This window comes from Balaenoptera ricei, chromosome 3, assembly GCF_028023285.1.
Source record: "Balaenoptera ricei isolate mBalRic1 chromosome 3, mBalRic1.hap2, whole genome shotgun sequence".
Lineage (NCBI taxonomy): Eukaryota > Metazoa > Chordata > Mammalia > Artiodactyla > Balaenopteridae > Balaenoptera > Balaenoptera ricei.
The window spans coordinates 64,801,218-64,827,264 of NC_082641.1; the positions used below are offsets into that span (position 1 = coordinate 64,801,218).

General features: G+C 42.8%; 1 protein-coding gene across 8 annotated transcripts in view; it reads left to right on the forward strand.

Moving 5' to 3' along the window:
* The window catches only part of RASGRF2 (Ras protein specific guanine nucleotide releasing factor 2), a 229,323-nt gene that overhangs the window by 161,216 nt on the left and 42,060 nt on the right, over positions 1–26,047 (forward strand). For all 8 annotated transcript variants that reach the window (XR_009502340.1, XM_059916673.1, XM_059916674.1 and 5 more), the window contains one exon: positions 13,252–13,358. Coding sequence is in view for 7 of the 8 variants with exons in the window: in XM_059916673.1 (XP_059772656.1) it covers positions 13,252–13,358 (107 nt within the window). In the remaining variant the exon portion in view is untranslated. The remainder of the gene's footprint in view (positions 1–13,251; positions 13,359–26,047) is intronic.

Below are 26,047 nucleotides of genomic sequence, written 5' to 3' on the forward strand. Positions count from 1 at the left end.
TCTCCTGCCAAAAGCCCTTGCCTACTTATAATTCTAGGGATACCTAGGATAAGCGAGAAAGACACAGCATCCATTGTCACATGTGAAGGAGTGGCAGCATTGAGGACAGGCCTTTGTAAGCAGAGGGGAGGGATCCGTGGAGACTAAGGTGCTAGAGGAAAGATGGGGGAAGGGGGGGGGGCAGGTAATTGATGATGCCAGGGAAGCGAGGGTGTCAGACACGTGGTGGGGAGACCTGAGCTTTATCCAAGGAGGCCCTGAGGAAGGGACTTTAGGGGCATCTAGATAAGCTCCGCATGATACCAAAGAGGAAACTGAGACCCTGAGAGACAAAGGGACTTTTCCAAGGCCACTCAGTAAGATAAGGTAAAAATCCCCAGTCTGTTATTTCTTCTATCACATTTGCTGCTCTCTCCTGGGAGGAAAGAAGAGAGTGGGGATGGAGTGGCAGAGAGATTTTGAAGAGGGGAGCTCGGTGTCTCCTGATGTCCCTGCAGTCTTCAAGTCACAGGTGGCGAGGCGTGCTGAGGGTGAAGGAATGGGACCATCCTGGCAGCGTGTGCTTAGAGTCTTGCCATACTGCACCGTTATCAGAATTGTGAGTTGTTTGACGTTGCCCTCGGCAACTAAGGTGATGGATCTGAAGTTGTTGGCCTAAGGGACCAGGGTTGGATCATCCGTCCGTCAGCACTGTTAAACTAATTCACTGGAGTAGAATTATACAGCAAGCTGCTCAGAATCTGTCTGAAATCCTGGGAGAGGTCTGTAAACTGCACACTTCAGTACACAATTGGATGGCAGTGATACTCTCCCCGCTGAGCTTTCTGTAAGTTTCAAAGCACGCACAGAATTTTAAATGAAAGGCCACAGAGCGGCTGCAGGCTTGAAAGCCTGCATTCTGCCCCTCCGCCTCTCTGCGGCCGCCTCTGGGAGAAGCCCGCCTGGCAAGTTCTGATGGTGTGATCAAAGGCGTGGAGCCTGGAGCAACCAGGACCTTAACTGAACATTGACAGAATCAGATGGACTTGGTATTCACATAGAGTGGAGCTGCTCTTTTGAGAGGCCTGCAGAATTGTGCTGCCTGGACTCACCTTTCGTCTTCAGATCTCAAATGGGTGTTCTGTGCTGCCAGGAATCCTAGTAAAGTCACTTTCCTACATGCCAGGATTTCTAGTCCTCTCCTGTCTTCACATCTCCACCTTCCTCTCCATATTCGCTGAGGAGCTTCTCTCCTACTGTTTGCACAGTGAAAACAGGAAGGATGACCTCTCTCCTCCACTAGTTTCACCAGCCCACTGCGCTTGGACTCATCCTCTGGCTTCTCCCAGTGGTTCTGGAAGAATCATCCCTGCCCTGCTGTTGGGTCCACCCCTCCCTTTCCACGTGCTCGAGAAGTGTTCTCACGCAGTTACTACCCTTTCCTCCCTCATCCTCAGTTCCCCCTCTACCCAATCATCCCCATCAGCATGCCACCGTGTCCTTACATCACCCATTTTACCAGCTCCTGTTCCATTTCGCTGCTTGTTTTCAAAGCAAAGTGTCTTGAACAAGTGAGCCATACTTAATGTCTCCACTTCATCACCTCCATTTCCCCCCAACCTATCCTCTTGGACTTTCACTCTGAAATGACTCTTGTCTCCTGTGACCTACATCTTGCTGAAGCCAAAGCCCTCATGTTAGTCAGCCTCTCAGCAGCCTTTGGGGCAGCTGATCGCATCCTCCATGTTGAAACACTTGTCCTCTTTGTCCCCATGACACCACACGTGCCAGATTTTCCTTTCACCTTGCTCTTCTCCCCCTTTTGGTCTCATTTGCTGGCTCCTCTTATACAAAATCTCTACCGGTCGTGGGATCAAAGGGCTGCATGTGGCCTTTTTTCCTGTCTACGCTCTCTGCCTAAGTAAGCTCATGCAGCCTTATGATTCTAAGTACTATGTAAATGCTTGATAGTCTCCAATTTACGTTCCCAGTCTGAGCCTTTCTATCTGAGTTTCAGGTTGTTATGCCTAAGAGCCTCATGGATATTGCCACTTAGATGTCTGAAAGAGACATCTTTCAGGTTAAAACCAAACTCTTGATTTTTCTCCCTAAAACCTACCCTTCCCCAATTTCAGGAAATGGCATCATCATCTAACCTAGCTGCTCAGGCCCCAAACAGTGGAACCATTCCTGATTCCTCTCTTTCCTTTAGACCTCGTTTTGGCTTCTTAGGGCTGCTGTAAAAAATTACCTCAAGTGGTTGGCTAAAAACAGCAGAAATGTGTTCTTTCATGGTTCTGGAGGCTAGAAATCTGAAATCAAGGTGGCAGCGGGGCCGTGTTCTCCAAAGGCATTGGAGAAGGAGTCTGCCTTGCCTCTGCCAACCTCTGGTGATTGCTGGCAGGCCTTGGTGTTCCCTGGCTTGTGGCCCCATAACTCTGTTCTTTACCTCTGTTGTCACAGGGCCTTCTTCCCTCTGGCGGTGGCAGTGTCCAAATCTCCTTCTTCTTATAACCATACCAGTCATTGGATTTAGGACCCTCCCTAACCCAGTTTGACATCTTAACTTGATTACTTCTGCAAAGACCCTGTTTCCAAATAAAATAACAACTGACATGTTCTGAGTGAACATGAATTTGGGGAAACACTATCCAGTTCAGTACAGACCTCCACATCCAGTCCATCAGCGAGTCTTAGCCCCTCCATCTCCAACAGTTCTTACCACTGCTGCCACAAGCTTTGTGCAAACCAGCATCACCTGGATTACAGCCTCATACCTGGTCTTTCCCACACCACTGTGGCCCCCTCCAGTCCACACTACCCAAGGCAGCCAGAGGAACCTGTTTAGAGTGTCAGTGAAATCATGATTCCCTTGCACAAAACCCTCTGGCGGCTTCCCAATACCAGGGAACACAGTCCAGCTCTTTCACTTGGCTTGAAAGATGCTTGGTGATTTTGCCCGCCCTCCAGCTTCATCTCCCGTCTCCGGGCCCCATGTTCTCTGGGCCTCAGCCACACTGGGCCACTTTCTGGCCCTCAGTCAAGCTGAGCTGTCTTGTGGCCTTTTCATTCACCGTTCTGCTTGAAACACTCTTCCCCCAGATCTTCATTTGACCATTTCCTATTCATTGTTCAAGTCCCAGCTCACCTGTCTCCATCCCCTCCTTAGAAAGGCCTTCCCAACCCAGCCTAGCAAATGTCCTCTCTCTCTCTCTCTCTCTGTGTCTCTGTGTGTGTGTGTCTCTCTCTCTCTGTGTGTCTCTCTCTCTCTGTGTCTCTCCCTCTGTCTCTCTCTGTGCGTCTCTCTGTGTGTGTCTCTGTGTGTGTGTGTATGTGTGTGTGTCTCTCTCTGTGTCTCTCTCTCTGTGTCTCTCTCTGTGTGTCTCTCTCTCTGTGTGTGTCTCTCTGTGTCTCTCTCTCTCTCTGTGTCTGTGTGTGTGTGTGTCTCTCTCTCTCTCTGTGAGTCTCTCTCTCTCTCTCTCTGTGTCTCTCTCTGTGTCTCTGTGTGTGTGTGTCTCTCTCTCTGTGTCTCTCTCTCTCTCTGTGTCTCTGTGTGTCTCTCTCTCTGTGTCTCTCTCTGTGTGTGTGTCTCTCTCGAACGCACACACACACACACGCACACACACTAGCCTGTTTACCTTCCACATGGCTCTTCTTTTCAATATCTGAATTTACCTTATTCATTTGTATGTAGATAATAATACCACTGACATGATTTATTATTTATTATTTCTGTCTCCCCCAGTAGAACGTAAGTTCCTGTAAGCAGCTAATTAGTTTCCCTTTGTCCACCTCTGTACCCCAGTTCCTATGAAAGTGATTGGCACAAAGACAGTATTCTGTGTCTGGTAAAATGGGCTTCCTTTGTGTTTTGTGGCTCCCACCCTCCCTCCCAAGGTATGTTTCATTTTCTACTGGCAAAATTTAGTGCTTTTATACATTGAAACTTTTTGTGTACATTCCAATGTTAACAATTGAGGGGGAGAAAATGGCCTATTTTTATCCCCCCTCCCCAACCATCTCTAAAATTCTCTGCAGTGGCTTCTTCAGAATAGCTCAGCTAATTCTGTAGCCATCCCCGCTCCTTGCACACTTAGGCACATGCTCCTTCACAACTGTTTACACGCTTTATACACACCTCCCGGGGTCAGGAGCTATCACTCATTGTCCCATCCCTGTCCCTGTGGAAAAGCATTTCTAGATGTGTGTGTAGCATTCTGTAGAAAGAAATGTCGAAGGATTTGGAAAATTACTATTATTTTGGTTTGTGGGGAAATTTTGCCTAATGCAAGGATAGGAATATTGTTCCACATCAGACTGGTGAGCTGCCTCTTATCCAGAAGAGGTAGCAGATGCCCATCAGAGAATTCAGATAACGTACAGAAAAATCGTCCTCCTTTCTTTTTTCAGATAGTTGGTTATAAAGTTGGGCAGAAAAATAAATAATTGGGAAATTTAAAGTTTGTTCCTTTTGTTTTTTGGTGTTCTTTATGTTAACCATTTCTAGAGCATTTACTGTATTTTTCAAAGGCCTGGGTAATACTGGTTTTACTGTCAAGAAACTCTGACCAAGAGTATTAGATTTCTTGGTTTCTTTTAATATATTGCCATATTTTAATTTTCAAACTGGTTCAAGTTATTGTCTCCCACAAACCTGTGTCCCCTCTCAGTTTCTAGCCTGTCTCTTTCCTTCTTGTCTCAGCAGTTTTCTTGAAAACTCATTTAAATTTGCTTATTCTGTGGCTTCACTTGTCGCCGACTCGTCAAAGGACCCCATTCTTCTTTGTCAGAAGTCACCGTCGCCCTCCATACTGGCTGTGTGTCCTTGTTGCATCTTTACACCAGCACAAAAGCTGATGGCAGCAATGGGAGGGCTGGAGCTTACATAGCGATAAGCATGGGCAGCTAGCGCTTCTTGTGAATAGGCATTCAGACAGGGTGTTTCAGTGGGAAGAGGCTGGATTTTAGAATCCAGTGACCTCGCCGTAAATCCTGGCTCTGCTCTTACCATCTGTGACCTTAGGTGGCTACTGGACTTCTCTGAGTCTCAGTTTCCTCATCTGTAAAAATGAGGAATATATTTTATACAATTGTGAGAATTAAAAGAAGTAACACCCAATGGTTCTCAATAAGTTTTGTTTTAAACTTAGTATATAATCATTTCTTCAAGAATCTAAACAGCACATATTTTTAAAAATCCATGAGAACAATTCAGCTGACAGTCTTAGTTACTGATTTTCTTGAAAGGTGAAAGCAAAGGGAAGATACTGATTTTGCCGTTCTTCATGTATTTTTTTAATCACAAATAATGATAGACCTGCTGAGCTTCTTTTCCTCATTCTACAAGGATGTGGTTCTTTTCATTGTTACAGTTAATTGCACTTAGAGAAAATCTCAGGTTAAGCTGAGTAAGGAGAAGAACTTTACAAACCAAGGATAAGGACACACTTACAGAAAAATTGTTTTAAAACCCACTATGCAAAATTTGTTCATTGCCTCATTAGTCCTTTCACATTTCTGGCCATGTGCTTTGAGTGGGAGCTTACCTCCTCATAACACACACATACACACACACCCACCCACACACACACACACACACACACACACATGCATCTCCCCGCCATCTCTGACACCTCCCCCACCATTGCCGTAGTGATATGAGTTTGAGGAAGGGGGATGATGCAGTTTGGGTCAATGAAATGCAAAGATGTTTTGAAGGACTTCTAGGTTACAAATTTCTTTATCTTTAGTGGAAGGTACCAGAAAGAATGCCCTCTCATCCTCTGGATGGTGTGATATGAGGTTATAAGTCTAGCATGGCCTTACCCATTTTTGCTACCTGGAAATGAGAGCAGAATTAAAGCACTAAAGAGAAGTAGACATGGGCCAGGCTAACATGAGCCTCTGAATCAAACAGGATCTGAATCTAGAACTATCTCCAGATATATAAAATAGTAATTCCCTTTTTACTCTAAGCGAGTTTGAATTGGGTGTTCTGTCCCTTTGCAAATAAAAGATTGCCAACTAAGAGTCCATTAAAATAGGAGTAATTGAATGTACCAGTAGATTACTACACCAAATTTCCTACCATATACAGACTAAAGTTCAGTTTCCATAATTGTAGCTATTCTAGATCATCTCTCAAGAATGAGTCTGTTAGTTTATAGACTCAGTGAATACTGTTATCACGATGTTCAGCACAGTGTACATGCAAATCTGCTTGTCTGCATTAGCCTGTTTTTTTTTTTCAGTTTACTAGCTAATAAAACCTCTTCATATATAGGAAAATATTCTAGACTTGGTTCAGTGGACAATACGGAGACATTAGAAGTACTTGGTGCTGGAGCAGTAACAAATTAGAGGGATATTTGAGATTACTCTTGAAGAGACAGCACCGTGCTCATTTGCAGGGTTTTGAATTACACATTTTTGGTGTTTTACTTGTTTGGAGGCTACCTTCTCCCCATTTAAAGAGCCAGCTCCATGAGAGCAGGGACCACATCTCTTGTTCACCCAATACCTACAGAGAACCTGGAACATAGGTTGATAGACGCTACCAAAAAGGTAACAGTATTTGTTGACCTAATGGGAAAAAGCAAGGAGAGACAGAGAGGCGTGAGGTTTCCCACCTGAGAAGTGGAAACCATCGTTGTTCCATTAAGTCAACAGGAAAGGTAGGGTGGGGAGGCGCTTGAGAGCAAAAAACATAAATTTGATTTTGGGATATGTTTTTTATGAGAGAAGAATGTGTCATTAATATGGAAATATCTTGTAAGAAGCATTTCTTACAAGGAATGAGGGATTTGGGGAAACGGTGGAACTGGAGGTGTCAGTTTGGAATATGTAGAAAAACCCGTGGGAGAGAATCATGTCCCCGAGGGAGGGAGAACTGGATGGAGTCAGCTCAAGAACAGACCAGAAACCAAGCAATGAGGCAGAGGTGGACAACCTGGAGGATTGGGTGGAAAATGGGAAGAGTGTTTAGTGACAGAAACAAAGGGGGGACCATAAGAGGATGAGCATCCTCTGCTTGTTCCTTCAGACATGTTTCAGAGTAAGGAACAGACTTAGTTATCCAGAATTTCTGGGAAATGAATGCAGGTGGTTTAAACATAGTGCTAATAATCAGATTCTCTGTATTAGTCACTTTCAAACTGTTTTATTGCAACCCACTCTCATACATTTTACATTTTGACCCAGGATACACACACACACACACACACACACACAACTGGTACAAAATTTTCCCTAAAGAATACTCACTCTCACTATGTACAGTCTACTCAGTTTTCATCTATTTCATTGTTTAAATGCTGATAACAACCCACTAAACTGATCTCACTGCCCATTAATAGTCATGACTGGAAGTTTTAAAAGCCCTGGTTTATATAATGGTCACATAGGAAATGTAATGAATTTGTGGAAAGAGTACACTTTGAGAAAATTTAAATTCCAGTTAGATAAATAAAAGTTTTCATTTAAAATCCATTACCGTATAAAACTCTATAATGGTGCTATGTTCTTATCGCTCTTCAAAATTTAGAAAAGAGAATTAAGAGAACAGCAAGTACTTTCTCAAAATAGTCAAATAGCATCTTCTCTTGTAGCTTTAATAATATTTACCAACTTGCAAGTAAAACTTAAAGTCTAAACTTTGTATCCAGGCTATGAGGTATAATTTAAAGCACTCTGGCTTTGGAAATGGACAGACCTGGGCTCAAGTCCTGGTTCTGCCACTTATTAACTCTGTGACCTTTGTCAGGTTTCTTAACCTCTCTGATTTCCTGTTTATTTGTCTGTCAATGGGGAAAACAACATTTACCCTACTTTGTTGCTGTTGTTGTTGAAGAAGCCACATTACTCATGGTCCTATATTTGGTACTTGGTGGGCATGCAATAAATGCCAATTGTTATTATTTCAAGGGTTAAAATATAGACCACTTGTTAAGCTCCTAGCACAATGCCTGGCACAAAGAAACAATAAATATGAACGATTTTTCCATGCCAACAACCAGAGTAGAAATACAGTTGTAATCCAATACAGAAATGTACAAACCAATTATATGATTTTGTACTGCACGTGATTTTTAAAGAAAGATATCTACTGGACAAAGTAAAGCACATGGATAACATTGATGTTATTGGAGAGATTGAGTCCCATTTGTATATTGTAAAAAATTATTCATCACTGTTGTGGCATTTTTCTTAATTGCCTCACTGATATAGTCATTAACGTGATCTCAATGCATTCATTCAATAAGCCTAAATTTATTAAGACCTACAATGCCAGGTACTGGGGATAAAATTATTCACAATAAGAAACAGGTTCTAGAAGCATGGTTAAAGTAACCAATAGTTAGCATTTACGTTTCCTTCCAAGCAGCCCATCACCATGGACCACTGACATCAATATTATCTCTGTGCTTTTTGGCTCTTCCTGATTGTACTCTAACTTTCCTCACCAAGTCAGAGGATGGCCTAAAGATGCTTTGTTGGCCTTAACAACAACTCCATGGTCCACTTCTTGGCGATCTACTTTAGATGTTAAAATACCTTCCCATGTTCAAGAATTCCTTGTCTTTGACAGTTTGTCCTCAGCTCTAACTGGACAAGCCCATAATCCACCTACATGTAATCTTATTGCCATCTCACCATTATTTTACTTGCCTCTTACAAAGTAGGCAGTGAAGTTAGCTAAGTATCACATCATTTGAAGTATAAAATGAAAAATTTCCTCCTTTTCTCTATTTTAAAATTTCCTTGCCTCCCTCCCCACTACTTTATTGTATGTCCTGCTTGTGATAGATTTCAAATACATAGTCATCATAGCAATATGGTGGGAAAATGCCCTTAATTCAGATACATAGCATCTGCAGACACTTTCAAATAGTTTTCATTGGGAGTGCTGCAATTTTTGTTAAGAAAAATAACTGCTGAGTGCCTGTGTGCAAAGCTGAAGGGCCTACAAAGATGCCTGAGATAAAATCCCTTCACCAGGGAGTGTATAGTTCAATCAGAGAGATGTTGCATCTACCAATTGCTATAAGGGAGAGAATGACTCACAAGGTGTCTGGGGGAAGGACCATAAAGTTGAATCTCATTCTTAAATTCACACATACGGTGATTTGGTTCTTAACACTTTTCCAGATGGCTTTTTAACCCAAATTAGCTTGTTTGACCAGTGCCTACAACTGAAAAAAAGACATGCATAAATTGGAAAGACAGGAATCTCGGGGTGACAGTATTCCAGATGTGTGATGTTAGTAAAACAAACTCTCCTGGTGTCTGTGGAGTTTGGTTGTGCTGTGACACTTTGCTCTTCCAAAAAATGGCATAAGAACTTCTTGGGGGTAGATCCATTATTTTATGACAGAATGCCTTCTACATGGATATTGCCACCAATTCGCTATGTGGTTCATGTTTAAATTCAGAAATAAATATTGCCCAAGCAGCCCCCAGCTTAGATGGTGGTTTGCAATAAGGAGGAAATCTGACAAGTTGCAGAAAATTGTTGCTCTGATCACAGAGCTTTAAAATCTGTTAAAAATGGGACTCTTTTTCACTGCTTGATCAACAGATGGAGGTCTTTGATCTTAGAAATACTCTGTCAATTCTATTTAAACCACCAATTTAGAAATTCCCTAAACCAGATACATAAACTATCTATCTGAGGGGCATACCTGTAGTAAATCCTGATAGATCAAGTTTTATAAACGGGGCTGCTGCCCAGTCATTAACTGAAGTTGCCTTAACTGTGCTCTCATGTGCTCAGCTGATACGGATGGTCTTGCTGTAATATAGCACGTAAAACCACGCTCCCAATCAGACAGCCAGTCTCCCCTCTTTCCTGTTTTCTACCTCTTTACTTTTTTATTGTTTTTAACATCTATATTGGAGTATAATTGCTTTACAGTGTTGTTAGTTTCTGCTGTATAACAAAGTGAATCAGCTATACGTATACATACATCCCCATATCTCCTCCCTCTTGTGTCTCCCTCCCACCCTCCCTATCCCACCCCTCTAGGTGGTCACAAAGCACCGAGCTGATCTCCCTGTGCTATGCGGCTGCTTCCCACTAGCTATCTATTTTACATTTGGTAGTGTGTGTATGTCAATGCCACTCGCTCACTTCGTCCCAGCTTACCCTTCCCCCTCCCCGTGTCCTCAAGTCCATTCTCTACATCTGCATTCTTTATTCCTGTCCTGCCCCTAGGTTCTTCAGAACCATTTTTTTTTTTTTTTTTTTTTTACATTCCATATGTATGTTTGTTTTCTACCTCTTTAGCTCTTTGTACTGCATTTGGGTAATTTTCTCAGATCTATTTTTCAGATCTCTTTACAGTTTACTCTTTCTTTATTCAACTGGGTCTAACCTGTATTTATTTATAATATCTATCCACGTTTTAAATTTCAACTTGTCTATTTGTCAGCAGTAATTGAAAGAATAATTCCATTAATTTGAAGACATTTTATGTGGTTCTTGTAAAATTTGACTTGAAATATTTTAAATTCTTTTCACATGTTTTCAGTTCCTACTTTTATATCTTTAGACTTTATAAACATCCTAATTTTAGGATATTTGAACTAGAACTATTGCATAGTTCTAGTTTCTGAAATTCTTGGTGGTGGGGGGGGGGGTGAGGTGGGGAGCTCCTGATCCCTGTGTCTACAGACCCGTGTTCATGGTGGATGGCTTGTGTGTTTTGTACTTTGGGATTGTGAGGTTTTCTTCAGAGGCCTTTCTTGTTGGTCATCCAGTATAGGCTGAGGGCGAGCGTTTGTCCCTCCGGAGAGGTTTTGTGTGTGCTTTTGTCAGGGCCTCCAGAGTTATCCCTGGCTGGGGCCAGCCAGTAGTGGTTCAATCTGGGCTTCAAACCTACATGAGGTGCTCCTGTGGTTATCAGTTCTCAGGGAGCCTTTGTTTCACCCTCACTGAGATCCAGGCTAAGACAGTCAAGTTTCTTAACTGTCTCCTTTTGCGGGTTGGAGAATTTCTTTTCCTAATCCTCTCTTGGGCAGAGGGAATGGTCTTTCGAGAGTTCCAACTTTATGTGGGAGTCTCAGTTCTAATTCTGTCACTCACACTTCCTGGGCCTTCGTCTCCTGAATCACGTGGATTTACAATCCACCTCTCCTGTTACCAAGACTGGTAAACTGCTCTCCTCTTAAGGCAGACAGCAATAATTCAGAGGCTTAGTTCTGGTTTTCAGATCTCTCTGTGTGTTTGACCCTGGAAAATTCCTTATTTTCTTGAGAACTCAGCTATGCATTTAAAAAGATATTTATTATATTTTACCCAGAATTTCTAAGCTTCTAATAGCAAAAGATTTTTTCAAGATACCTAGTCTGCCAAGAGCACATCATCGTCCTCTGACAGTGTCTGCTAGTGGGTGGAAGATGCCTGTCTACAGTCAAAGAGGAGTATGGAGAAGGGGTCCCTGCCCTTTAGAAGCTCATGGACTTTTTCGTGTAACTCATTCATGGGTTCTGATGACTGTTCGTTCAGTCTTTCACTGAATCATCCTTACATTTGTAGCATATTCAAATAAATAGTTAGTTCCTACTATCCAAGCTTTTGTTCATTCATTCAGCAAATATATATTGTGTCCAGCATCTGCTACATGCCGCATATGTGCTCACGCTCAGCAAAAACATATCTGATCCTTATCTTCATGGAGGACACAAATAATCACATAAATGAATGTAAAATTGCAAATGTAGCAAGTGTCAGAAAGTAAACGTGCATGTTGCTGTGAGATGTGTGATGGGGGATTTACCCAGCTCAAGCCAGGAAGGGCTCATTTGGGGAAGTGAAATAAGAGTGGCTTTCACTGAGTGAAAGACGGTATATGCAAAGGCGCTGGGGTGAGGATGAGGGGCTGAAAGAAGGGTGGTTAAATGGAAGAGGAAATAGTGAGAAGAATATGGTCTCAGAAAAGGCTGAGGGGGAGCTAAGAGCCAAACCATGGACAATGTTGTAGGCTGTGTTAAGGAGTTTTGTATTTATCCTGAGTCATTGAAGGGCTTTAAACAGGGGAATGACACATCTAATTTGCCCTTTGGAAGATCTTTCTGACTTCAGAAAAGAGAACAGATTTGAGGAGGCAGGAGTGACAATGAAACTAGTTAGGAGGCTATTGTCAGTGGACTAGATGATAATTGCTGGAGCTCGATGCCAGTTTTGGCTTTGTGGATATGATGACGTGGACAGATTTGAGATTTATTTTGCAAGTAAAGTTATCAGGGAGAAGAAGAGAGATGGTCTAAGAACAATTCCAAAGTTTCAGGCTTATGTAACTGGATGGCTGATGGTGTTCCTTTACTGAGATGGGGAACACTGGAAAAGGACAAGGTTTGGTGGAAAGGCCATCGGTTTTTCTTTTGCACATATTGAGTTTGAGGTTTTTGAAACATCTAAGAGGAAAATATCAAGAGGCAATTGGATGTATGGGTCTAGAGTTCGGAGAAGAAATCTTGGGACATAAATATGTGAGTAATTTTTTATAGGTGATCATTAGATGAGATTTCCTATGGAGATATGATAGATATCCCTTGAGTATAGAGACATGGAGGTTATTGGTGACTTTAATAAGCTCCCACTGTTTTCTCAAGTGCCATTCTAAATGCTTAACATGCACTAACTTAATCTCCAAACAAGTCTCTGAGGCTGGTACACTTATCCCATGCAGGACATGAGGAAACTGGTCACCAAAGAGGAGCCATAACTTACATAGTAGGAGAACAGGGATTTGAACCCAGACAGTCTGACTGTGGAGTTCATGTTCTTAACCACTATGCTATACTGCTTCTCAATACATGGGTGCACAAGAAAGTATTTGTATCATCTGTGAGCCAAGGCTCATCCATCTACAGATATTGAAAATGTTTGTGGTTATATAATGCCTTTGGAGCAAAAGTATAAACTAATGTTGATTCAAACACTTTGTTAAAACTTCTTCTTGGCTTTATATTATATAACAAGACAGGCACAAATGGAAGTGTCACCAGACCGGCTTTAGCTTCAATCAGTGGCCTTTAACAAATATGTGCACATTATTCATTTAATTGCACCTGTAACTATGTGGTGGCCTCGCTGCTGAGGGTATAATAGGTAAGTAAGCAGCACCCACAGCAGTCTGAAGCCACTTGCTCCTCTGCCAAGATGTGTCATTTGTGAGTTTCATTAACCAATGTCCCAAAATAAGTGACCTTTTCCAGGTCCCTGGGGAGTGGCTTTAACTACAACATGTGTGTGTTTCTTTTCCTCCTAAGGATTTAACAACACCGAGAGAACATGTGACAAAGAGTTTATCATACGTAGAACAGCCACCAATCGCGTACTGAACGTCCTCCGTCACTGGGTCTCAAAGCACGCACAGGTAATTCAGTGGCCTCGGTAATGACTTTCAAGGATTTTTTTTAAAACCAACTTTTTAAATCATTACAACGCCTTCTGATTCTTTTGAGATGGAGTTTGAAACCTTGAAATTGGAACATAGGAAGGGAAGAAACTGGAGGGCGGGCATACAGATCAAAGCAAACTAATGTGTACCGCTAACATCTGCTGTTTCAGATCTACAAAGGGCACGGCACAAGAGATCAAGCAGGGCTCCCCTCTTCCCTCATCTCTCAGGCAACAGCACCCACTGTGGGCACTAGAGCTGTGGCAGGGCCACTGTCCCCTGCCACCCGGGAGCACTGTTCACAGGGCCCTCTCTGTAAGTGGAGTTGGCTCAGCTGGGGTGGTACCTCCTGGAAGTAAACGGCAGGTGCCCCTGGAAGTAAGCAGCATTCTGGTACCAGACACTCTGGTGTCTGGTCAGGGAGTGTTTTCTCAGCCCGATTCAGAAGATACTTTGCCTCATGCCCTTTGACGTTTTGGTTTCTAGTGCAGTTGTCTCTTGAATATGATGGTGAGGAGCACCAGCCCTCTGCGCAGTGGAAAATTTGCATATAACTTATAGTTGGCCCTCTGTACCCATGGTCATGTGATATATGTTGTTCCTCCACGTCTGAGGATTCAACCAACTGCAGATTGTGCAGTACTGTAGAACTTACTATTGAAAAACATCCACATACAAGTGGACCCATGCAGTTCAAATCTGTGTTGTTCAAGAGTCTAATGTACTCTGTTTTTAAATTGCATCATGCTGACAGGACACCTGCTTGTTATCTATTTGTGTGTTTTCAGTGCAAGTTTATAGAATTTATATGGATTTCACCATCTCACAAAATGAAGCAAGGGCCCCCTTTGCCTCATTGATTCAAGGCATGAATTGTGCCAAACAATGCCCCCACTGCCAAATAAAGGGTGGGCCCTCCTGGACACTGGCTGGCTAGCACCCAGCAAGGAGAGTTTGAGAGAGAGAAGGGGGCCCTTCATGGCTCAGATCAGAACACGGGAAACATAAAATGTGAGTTAGCTAATGAGGAGAGAAAAAGAAAAAAATGCAAGGAACTCCCATGGCTCACTTCATTATATTCTCAGAGGTCTACCGCCTGGCCCTTGGTAATGAACGCTCATCAGAGAGAGTCACACGAGGGCCAGGCTTCTGAAACCCCTGTGGCAAGACAATTCACTAATTGGAACAAGTGGGATTTGGACCTCACCACCAGTTAGCCTGTGACAACTCTTAAATACTAATTAAAATAAAAACAAAGACAGCACATTAAATAAAGTATGTAAACATTTCATCTTACACATCTTTAGTAAATAAAAATGGATCCTGTATGACCCAAATTCTGAGAACCATCCTTAGCTCATTGGAAATGTCTAGTCTCTCTTTTGCACAGTCTCAGTGAGCTGCTTTGAATCCCTTTTGCCTCATTGCAGATAAAACATGATAGTGATATTTCTCTTGCACCTGACCGTCCATCCCATCATCTCTGGGTTTTGACTCAGAGTCTTGACTTCTGATTCCTGGATCCGACAGTGGCTTAGAGATGCAGAGTAGCTTCGATAGACAAAGTTGAGCAGATGCTAATTTGCTCTCTTCCCCGGTCACAGCTTGGCCCCTGCAAGTTCACACCAAGACTCAAAGTCACAGCCCAGGTTTCCCTGGCCCCAGCTCCCTCCTCTCCTCCACATCTTCCCTCAGGAGCTCTAACCTTGCTTCCCCATCAGCCTCACTTTCCTTTTATCAATCCCCAGTGCCCTCTTTTTCTTTTTCTTTTTTTTATAAATTTATGTATTTATTTGTTTTTATTCTTGGCTGCGTTGGGTCTTCGTTTCTGTGCACGGGCTCCCTCCAGTTGCTGTAAGCAGGGGCCACTCCTCACCACGGTGCATGGGCCTCTCATCACGGTGGCCTCTGCAGTTGCGGCATGTGGGCTCAGTAGTTGTGGCTTGCAGGCTCAGTAGTTGTGGCCCATGGGTTTAGCTGCTCCGTGGCATGTGGGATCCTCCCGGATGAGGGCTTGAACCCGTGTCCCCTGCATTGGAAGACGGACTGTTAACCACTGCACCACCAGGGAAGTCCAGTGCCCTCTTTTTCAAATCTCAAACAGGGATCCCTCACAATTCACATATAACTCTTATAGTAGCTGGAAAAGTACCACAAATCAAATTACAGTAGGCTGGGGTTATTTTACTTTTGGTAGAGAGAATTCATGATGGGAAGAGATTGGTGTACTGAATCCGTCACTTATAATTAAGAGATTTAGAGCAAAATGTTATCGTCTGATTTGATAGCTACCTTGTACATGCATGTATACATGTGTTCATACAGGCAATATCAAGTTGAATAGCACCAAGCCCTTGGAGTAGAAAATGGATTGATGTGAAAGCAAGAATCTCTTTATTCAGATTGTCCTGGTGGCCTTTAGTTCTAATCCAAAAAGCCCCTAGGTGTTATCTTTTCTTTGGACAGTTCAGATACTTTGCAGCCTGTTACTTCAGATGTGCTCACACATGGGAAAGCACATTGTAATCAATTCCAATTAGGGAACCACACTGGGAAGCCCAGCTTCCCAGACCCTCTCCACATCAGGGGGTACATCGCTACATGTGTGGATGGTACAAATTGCTGAGGCATCCAGTCTATTCTCCTGTCAGGATTACAGTATAAAATTTAGACCCCGATGTGCCAAAGGCAGTTCTTACCACTCACTCATTTGTCTTTTCTTACCTTCCCTGCACGAGTGAGTGGATTGCGGGGATCTGCGGTTAGCATTCGATGGTCCTGGCATAACTTCATCATGTGCACAGCCTGTCACCTTCCTCATTCAGCCGAGTTCTCCATCGTCCTCTGTGTAAGCACTTGAGGTGCAGGGTGTTTCTGTAACATTCTGCTTCTTGGCAGGTGCTTTAGGACTTTCTTTGCTGGTGTCAGTGTCCAGGTCTCCTTTCCTCCCTTTACTGATTTGCTTTAGGCTTGACTTGAGCCCAGGTCTGTCCATTTCAAAGCCAGAGTGCTTTTAATTACACCTCATGGCCTGGATCCAAGGTTTAGACTTTAGGTTTTACTTGCCAGTTGGTAAACAATACTTACAAGAGAAGTTGCTATTTGACTATTTTGGGAAAGTAAGTGCTTTCCTTTTAATTCTCTCTTCTGAATTTTGTAGAGCAGTAAGGGCATAGCACCATTATAGAGTTTCATATGGTAATGGATTTTAAACAAAACCTTTATTTATCCAACTGACATTGCAAGTAAAATGTAATTAAATTCAATTTTAATTACATTTTATTTTAAATGTAATTACAATTAAAATGTACTCTTTCTCCAAATTCATTACGTTTCCTATGTGACCATTATAGAGACCAGACCAGTCATAATGTCTTAATGGAAAGAGGAATCAATTTAGTGGGTTGTTACCAAGAGCAGGTCAAGGCAGGCTCTTGGTAATGGATTAGTAAACAGTTCCAGTGGACAGAGCTGGTTCAGCTCACGGTCCTAGAGGCCCCATTGTGTGCCCAGCATCTCCTCTCACCACTGTGGCACAGCCCCAGCCAGGTGAGTTAGAGGAGGTGGGAGTGTGTCCCCTGACTTGAGGGACCCTAAGCAGGGTGACCACCACGGTGTTTAAAGAAGGATTAACAGCACAGCTTGATGCCTTTATTCAGGTTTTTTTTTTTTTAACATCTTTATTGGAGTATGATTGCTTTACAGTGGTGTGTTAGTTTCTGCTTTATAACAAAGTGAATCAGTTATACATATACTTATGTTCCCATATCTCTTCCCTCTTGCATCTCCCTCCCTCCCACCCTCCCTATCCCACCCCTCTAGGTGGTCACACAGCACCGAGCTGATCTCCCTGTGCTATGCGGCTGCTTCCCACTAGCTATCTATTTTACGTTTGGTAGTGTATATATGTCAGGTTTATCTAAAGGTCTCTACTCTTCCAAAGGCAACGTCCAGCTGTGAGATGAGACTGCTGGTCAGAAAACTTGGGCTATAATCTGACTCTGCCAGTTAACCCTCATCTTTGTTGTCTTTGGTTTTCACATCACACATGAAGGGCTGGGACAAGAGGGGTTTTGTTATCTGATTCATTCAGTACCAGTTGAGTCCATATAAGGAAGAATGTAGCATTATTGTGGCTACCTGAAGTAGTAGCTTTTAAAAAAATGAGTAGGGAGTTGTCCTCATTTCACAAAGCAGTGCAGCATGCTAACAATTGCATTTTTTCTCACATGGTAGACTAAGTAGGGACACCACTGCAATTTGTAGAAAACAGAAAAGCCACAGTGACACAAGATGTAAATTTGTCTCCAAATGATCTAGAAAATCGAGTCTCCTACAAAGTATTGGATATCATGCATTTATTTCTCATTTCTCATCAAAGGTAACTAATATTGGCAGATGCTACCCTGAACTTATTTCAGGAGAAATAAAGAGTTGCAGAAGTATGGGTGTTGGTTCTCCAGAGATATAAAATTTCCCTAGGATGTCTCCTTCAACTCTCCCCATCCCCCCAAAGGTAGTGCTAGAATGCCATTTCTTCTCCTGGAAACTTCTAGCCTTTAGTATTTGGTAAGGCTAAAATGTTTCCTTTTTTTCCTGATTCTAAACATTTTCATCTGTGAACATACTCTGCCCTAATTGCTCCTCATTTTGTTGTGCTTTTTCACTCAGTTTTTTCCTTGCATGTTGAAAGTGCAGCCACAAGGCCGAGCTGAGTTTCTCCCGTGTGCCCTGTCTATGGACCAGCAGGAGAAGCGGCAGCCCAGAGTCGGGGACGACCTGTGGTTTCCTTCCAGCTCCGCCACTGTATCTTCCCTGGGGCCCTGAGCTGGTCACTCAGTCTCTCTGGGTGCTCATTTCCCCCTCTAAAAAAGAGAACAATCATCCCTGTTTTACCTCACCTAAGGAAGTGGTGAGAATTAAAGGTGACGTTGGATTAAGAAGCTTGAAGGACATAAAGTACAACATAGGTGCCTATGACTATACCCCTTGCAGCTGAGGCCAGGAGAGATACGCACTTCCTCTCCCTCCAACCAGCCTGGAAGCTCCGTCCAGACAGGGATCTTTGTATCTCCTTTCACCGGCTCCGCAATGCTGAGTACATGGTAGAGGCCCAGTAATAGTGGTTGAGTTTATATTTTAATGTTGCTGTTGTTCATTCTCTCCAGGAAGTCATTTTCTAGCCTTTATAGTTTCCAAAGTCAGCCAAGACAGAGAATACAACCTCTAGTGGACCAGAAATCAGGGCTGTGTGTAGAGAGAATCTGAGTAAAGCGAGTGTTTTCACTAGGTGTCCACACCCTTCTTAAGGGTGTCCTGCCGGACAGCCTTACGTGTCAGTCACACAATTCCAAGGTGTCTGCATATTTCAGGACTGTAGAGCTTTTTAAAAAAATTTTTTTTAATTGAAGTATAGTTGATGTACAATATTTTATAAGTTACAGGTGTACAATATAGTGAGTCACAATTTTTAAAGGTTATACTCTATAGCTATTATAAAATATTGGCCCCATGTTGTACAATATATCCTTATAGCATATTTTATACACACTAGTTTGTACCTCTTAGCCCCTTACCCCTATATTGCCCCCCACCTCCTTCCCTCTCCCCACTGGTAACTACTGGGGTATTCTCTATATCTGTGAGTCTGCTTCTTTTGTGTTGTATTCATTAGTTGTTGTATTTTTTAGTTTCCACATATAAGTGATATCATACAGTATTTGTCTTTCTCTGTCTGACTTATTTCACTTAGTCTAATACCCTCCAAGTCCATCCATGTTGCTACAAATGGCAAAATTTCATTCTTTTTTATGGCTAATATTCCATTGTATATATGCGTGTGTGTGTGTGTGTGTGTGTGTGTATATCTCACATCTTCTTTATCCATTCATCTGTTGATGGACATTAAGTTGCTTCCATATCTTGGCAATTGCAAATAATGCCGCTATGAACATTGGGGTGCGTGTATATTTTTGAGTTAGCGTTTCTGCTTGTGTCCTCTGTGCACAGCCAGGGAGGGACTTGGAGGCTGGCTATAAACAGCTCAGATCTACACTCGAGTATCTGTGGAAGGTCTCGTTTGTTTAATCTATAGCAATTTTGATTTTCCTGAGTTGTCTTATTGATCAACTAATTCTGAAAAAATACTCTGTCCACTTGTTTGTGGGATTTTACAGACCATGGAATGGCACTGATAAAGGAGCCTGCAGCTGTGTCCGCAGGTTACGACTTGCTTCATCAGACAAGGGGTACCATCTGAATGACAAGTGGCTGAGAATGAAACCGTCATTTATTTTCTTAATTGTAGGCTAGAGGGAATTAGCCTACATGTTTTAAAAGTGTAAGGTCAGACAGAAATGGCCTACTTACATAAAAATCTTCTTCCCAAAGGAGTTTATGGAGGGAATATTGTTACTCCCTTTTCAGTTTTCTCACCTCCTTCATTCATTTACTAATAAGAACTGAGCCCAAGAGTGTGCCAGACACTGGGGTAGATGTGAGCATGAGCAAAATCCAGACATTGACGGAGTCGGGGTAGCAGACCTTACGTCTCCAGCAGAGTGGTCTCCAAAAATCCCACCAAGTGCCACAAAAGGGGGAGCTAGCCACTGTCCCATCCACCACATCCAGTAGGAACCAGCCCAGGCTCCACCTGCTCCAGAACATCAGGTTACCTTCTTTCCCTGGAAGGTCAGAAGTGATAGCAAGAAAGCAGAGAGGAGGTTGTGGAGAGAGAAGAAGGGGCCTCCCATGTGGGCTTCTAGGTTTGAGGCAGGCCAGGCAGAGGCAGGAGGGAAACGGCTTATTCTGGACTGAAATGGAACTTCGATTAATATATTCGATTGGACATTTTGATTGAAGAGATTGTTCTCGTAAGTAAAGCTTCTGGATGACTTTAGTGCCTGCCCTAAAGGGTGGGGAAGGATGGCCTACAGAGCAATTTAATGAGATCTATGAAAAATAGTACCACCGCCTGATTATTTCATTATTGTTCATGGTACAGGAAGTGTAGGTCGCCTTGGCAAGAGTAATTTCACAGACTTTATCAAAATAACTCAACTCTTATGTTTCTAACTCACTTCAGTCCTCTTACCTTCATTGTATGATGGACCCAGAGCATATTTAGCTGCTGATGAAGAACTCCTTAGTTTATGTGCTTTTTTGCATTTTATTGAGATATTACATACTTCAAATAAAGGGCACTGAACATGAGTATAACTCAATGACTTTTTACCTATGAACACACCTGTACAACTCCCACCCTGAGCAAGAAATGGAACATTTCTGGCACTGGAGAGGCCCCTCCCAGTCAAGTGTCCCTCTTCCTGGGCATTACTCAGTTTTCTGTTACTTTTAGTATTGTTCTTATTGATATTATATACTTGTTATATGTAAGGATTAAGCCCTTTATCTGCCAATTACATTCATTTCCCCCAGTTTGTTCTTTTTAAAAAAAAATTTGTATAGTTGATTTACAGTGTTGTGTTAATTTCTGCTGTACAGCAAAGTGATTCAGTTATACGTATACTGAGTTGGCCATAAAGTTCATTTGGGTTTTTCTGTAACTTTTTGGCCAACCCAATATATACATTCTTTTTTATGTTCTTTTCCATTATGGTTTATCACAGGATATTAAATATAGTTCCCTGTGCTATACAATAGGACCTTGTTGTTTACCCATTCTATATATAATAGTTTGCATCTGCTAACCCCAAATTCCCAATCCATTCCTCTCCCACCTCCCCTCCCTCTTGGCAACCACAAATTTGTTCTCTATGTCTGTGAATCTGTTTCTGTTTTGTAGATAGGTTCATTTGTGTCACATTTTAGATTCCACGTATAAATGATATCATATGGCATTTGTCTTTCTCTTTCTGACTTACTTCACTTAGTATGATAATCTCTAGGTTCATCCATGTTGCTGCAAATGGCATTATTTCATTTTTTCTTATGGCTGAGTAATATTCCATTGTGTGTGTGTGTGTGTGTGTGTGTGTGTATATATATATATATATATATATATTACCACATCTTCTTCATTCATAAATGTCCATCATAAATGTCGATGGGCATTTAGGTTGCTTCCATGTCTTGGCTATTATGAATAGTGCTTCTATTAACATAGGGGTGCATGTATCTTTTAGAATTATTATTTTGTCCAGGTATATGCCCGGGAGTGGGATTGCTGGATCATTCAGCAACTCTATTGTTAGTTTTTTGAGGAACCTCCATATTGTTTTCCACAGTGGCTGTACCAACTTACATTCCCACTAATAGTGTAGGAGGGTTCCCTTTCCTCCCTCTCCAGCATTTATTATTTGTAGACTTTTCAATGATAGCCATTCTGACAGGTGTGAGGTGGCACCTCATTGTAGTTTTGATTTGCATTTCTCTAATAATTAGCGATTTTGAGCATCTTTTCATGTGCCTATTGACCATCTGTATGTCTTCTTTGGAGAAATGTCTATTTAGATCTTCTACCAGTTTTTCGATTGGGTTGTTTTTTTGTTGTTGAGTTGTATGAGCTGTTTGCATATTTTGGAAATTAAGCCCTTGTCAATCACATCATTTGCAAATATTTTCCACCAGTCCGTAGGTTGTCTTTTCGTTTTGCTTATGGTTTCCTTTACTGTGCAAAAGCTTGTAAGTTTGATTAGGTCCCATTTGTTTATTTTTGCTTTTATTTCTATTACCTCCCCCAGTTTGCTCTTTTACTTTTAACATTGTGTATGATACTTTTAAAATTTATATTCATAAGGGTGTAAGTATGTATACATTTATAAGAGGGTTTTATATATACTTTATCATAGAAATATATACACACATATACACATACTCACACAGACCCTATTAGTCTTTTCATTAAAAAATATATTCTATAAGGCTATTTGTATGCTACTGTCTATTAGCTGCATGGTAGGGTATAAAAACAGGTCAACTTAAAAGGAGGCAGTTATGAGGTGACAGTGTCACTTTATAGTCATTCTTACTTGTATCCTTTACAAACTAGATTAACTACCATACGTGTATCAAGGAAAGGACAAAGAAAGGACAAAGCTAGTAAATTTTTATCATCTGCAACTGATTGTCAGAGTGAGAGAGTGCTTAGGGAAAACAACAGCTTTCAAAAATTCTAATATGAAGCCTATTGTATTTGAGTAGCCCAAAATAATCTTTTAAACGGAAAATAAATATTATTGTATAACCTTAAAAAATATATTCTATAACACTTTCTGAACACAATTAACAAATAAATGTAGCTTGAGGTATCAGACAGGAATTAGCAGCCCTCACAGCCCCACTCCGTAGTCACTCAGAGCAGCAGAGGTGAAAGTTCTTACGCCTCCAAAAGTCCTAGTAGGAGCTGAACCCAGGCCGTCTGTCCATGTTCCATGGATCCCGAGCAGAGGGGCCTTCAGGATCTTGTTGGAAAAGCAGGACGATGTGGGTAAGAGCACAGGCTTCAGAGTCAAAGTTGCCTGGATTGAAACCCTTCCCTATCGTGTGTCAGCAAACTGCTTCGCTCCCCCAGGCCTCCCTTTCTTCTATGAAGTGGGGATGGTGCTACTTACTCCACCCTGTGACTGTGAGGGGTTACGGAAGGTAACTCCTGTTAGAGTAACTGTTCTAGATGGATCCTCAGAACACTGCGGATGGCTGCTCTCGGTAGAGCCCTGTGAGGGTGCATCTGGGCTGCACCCAGGCTTTCAGACAAAATGCTATTACCCCTATTTGACCAGTGAAGCCGTTAGGTCTCAGGGAGGTTCGATCAGCACTGCCCAGTGAACTTTCTATAGCGGTGGAAATGTTCTACGTGCATAGCATCCAGAATAGTAGCCTCTGGCCCCGTGTGACTAGTGGCTACAGAATAACAAACACAGTTCCAGGCCACTCAGAAGTTCAGCAGTGAGCCAGACCCAGCTCTGACGTCTGGCTCAGAATTCTTTCCACGCTCCCCTGCAGTGCCCCGTTCCTTGGAAGCAGGAACCTGATGGGTGGTCCCCGCTATGGCCCCAGTGAGCCTGCTGAAGGGGGACACACCCATACTGGGCTTATGTAGACAAAAGCAAAACCTTTATGTAACATTGGTGTTGGGGTTATAAATCTGACAGAGGAGATGATGGCTTTTTCCCAGTAAGGAAGCACAATGAGCATCCTTAGGTTTGGTTTGGGCCTGCAGCCCCAGGCCAGCGGTACAGTGGGAACATGCCCTGTTGACTTATTGAGGCAGAAAAGTGGGTGCTGCCGTGATGGCCAGTGCTTAGTGTGTTCAAAGACCTCAGGGATCAGGGTGTCCTAAAATGGGAGTTTATCATTTCATCTCTTCTGTTTCTTATTTTGACAGATGACAGGGGGCCCTTTAAAATTTTTTAATTTGTTGACGTTGCTTAGTAAAACGCAAAATCCAGCCTCAGATTAAAGCACTAAATTCAGATTTATCCTTTGCTGCAAATCTGAAACGGAGGTTGGACCAGGACAAGCACAGTACAGACTTTTGTTGTGGGCGGGAGAATGAAATGCATAAAAAAGAACCAGCTACTGAACAGGCAGCTCCCATCGCCTCGACGGACAGCTCTCTGCCTGCTTCCGGCCCTGTCCTCTCCTCGGGCTCAGCCCCCTCCTTGTCTATACCCGCTCCTACGAGTCTGCCGTGGAGGACTTACCCTGTCCGCATGCACTGCCCAGTGTCTGCTCCTGGGCCACAGATCTTCTTTCCACTCACAAGGCAGCCTTCAGAGTAGGGTTGCCTGATCTTGGAGTTTTCTCAGGAGAAAGAGTGCTTCCCTGTCCACAGTACTCTCTGCCACACGTGGGTGCTTCCTGACCTCACTCTCCTGAAGATGCCCAGGACTTTACAAACGCCCCGTTCCCGAATCCTCACCACAGCTGGATGAGATTTCCCCATGTCCACTCCCAGGGGAGATGTGCCCCTGGCACGAGCTGGGAGGAGGGGTGATGGGATTCCAGGCAAATGATCTCTGAGCCAGCCTGAGGTTTGAGATTGTCTTAGTTACAATATGGGACATACCATCTTTTACAAGAAATTGAAAACCTAACCCCCCACCTAGAAGGCAGTTTCCTCTCTGACGATGCATTCTGAATGACAGACTCCCAGTGTTTTCAAAACATTCTTTAACAATACTGTATTGTTAAGCAGTTTTCAAATACTAAGTCCTTTACTCCTCACTCCAGCCTTTTGAGAGAGGGAAGGTATAATCCCAGCTTTGTAGATGGGGAAATTGAAGGTTGGAGATGAAACAGTTTGCCCAAGATGATGCAGGTGGCAAGTGGCAGAACCAGGTTTCGCACCCGGGCTGCTGGCTGCCCAGCTCAGGCTCGTAACCAACCATCTCACAGCCTCCCCATCTCGCCGGCCAACGCTTGGGATGCAGACCGCTCAAAAGTGTAAAGTAAAAAGCCACTTCTGACTCAAAACAGTGAGCGTATCATATGTTAGCACTGACACTGCTTCCTCTAAGTCTTCTCTTAGAAAAGTTACTTTCGTCCTAGACTCTGTGTCACTTAGACAAAGGATTTGTATTTGCTAAAGGTTGACATGGGGCAGAGCCCTTTCTCCCTTCCAGAAACCACTGCAGTGCCTCCTGCGTTCAGACAGTGATTAACAGTCTCCGCCGGTCACTGGCCAGGGCAGGAGTTGGGGCTGGTGCTGTCCACGGTCACAGGTCAGAAAACCCCCGCTATTCTCCAGGCCTCGGGACCCCAGACCCCACTATCCTAGGTGGATCGGGATGCAGCCCCACCGCTCAGGGGCCCCTAAGTACAAGGAGGCTTCTGGGCCTTCCCCTGCCAGTGGGTTCTGGGGGGAGGGTGCCGGGAACAAGAAGAGAGAATTCAGTCACAATGTGACATGCTGGCAGCTATGAAAAATTTATTTTTAATGATAAATTAGTCATCTACTGCTTCAACCTTGCAAATGCTTTTATAAAAATCACCAAATGGGAATATAATCCGTGGGCCACATACCTTTTATATTAGTCTCGTCCTTATTAATTGGTCCCCATTTGCTTCTAGCTGGCCACACCGCCACCGTTGTCCTCTGAATGCCTAAGCTATGAAATCTCAAACATCCACCAGGTACAAACCAGCGTTAGTTCACAAGCTCAGACTTCCCACGAAGGCAGCCAAAATGAAATAGGGAATGCTCTCTTTAGTTTAATTAGGACAGCAACTTAAAGTCCTTTTGGCTCCTCCTGATTTCCTGGACACATAGGCTGGTACTTATTTTCACCTGTGTAGTATTTGATCCTGCTGGGTTTTGTTGTTGTTGTTTTTGACATTGTTCTCTCCTCCCCTCAGAATAGCATCACATTTCACTTTAATTTCTGGATCAAAAAGGACTCACGTGAGGAGAGAAATCTGGAAACCTGAATTCTAGTCTGATCCCAGTATGTGCTGACTGTAAATTTGTAAAATTGGCCTAATGATCTGTATGGGGTTCTTCTGCAGAAAAGAATGATTTGTCAAATTGCTCTAGAAAATATAAAATATAAGAAACTATTATCTGATAAATATGGGTTCTCTTTATTTTTTTTTTAAATCTTGAAGACAGATCCTAACTCTTTTTCTCTGGTCCAAGTAAACAACCAAGTAAGAAGATCCTAGTTCCTTGAACTGCTTACCAGAGCTTTTTCTTATCTTTTATG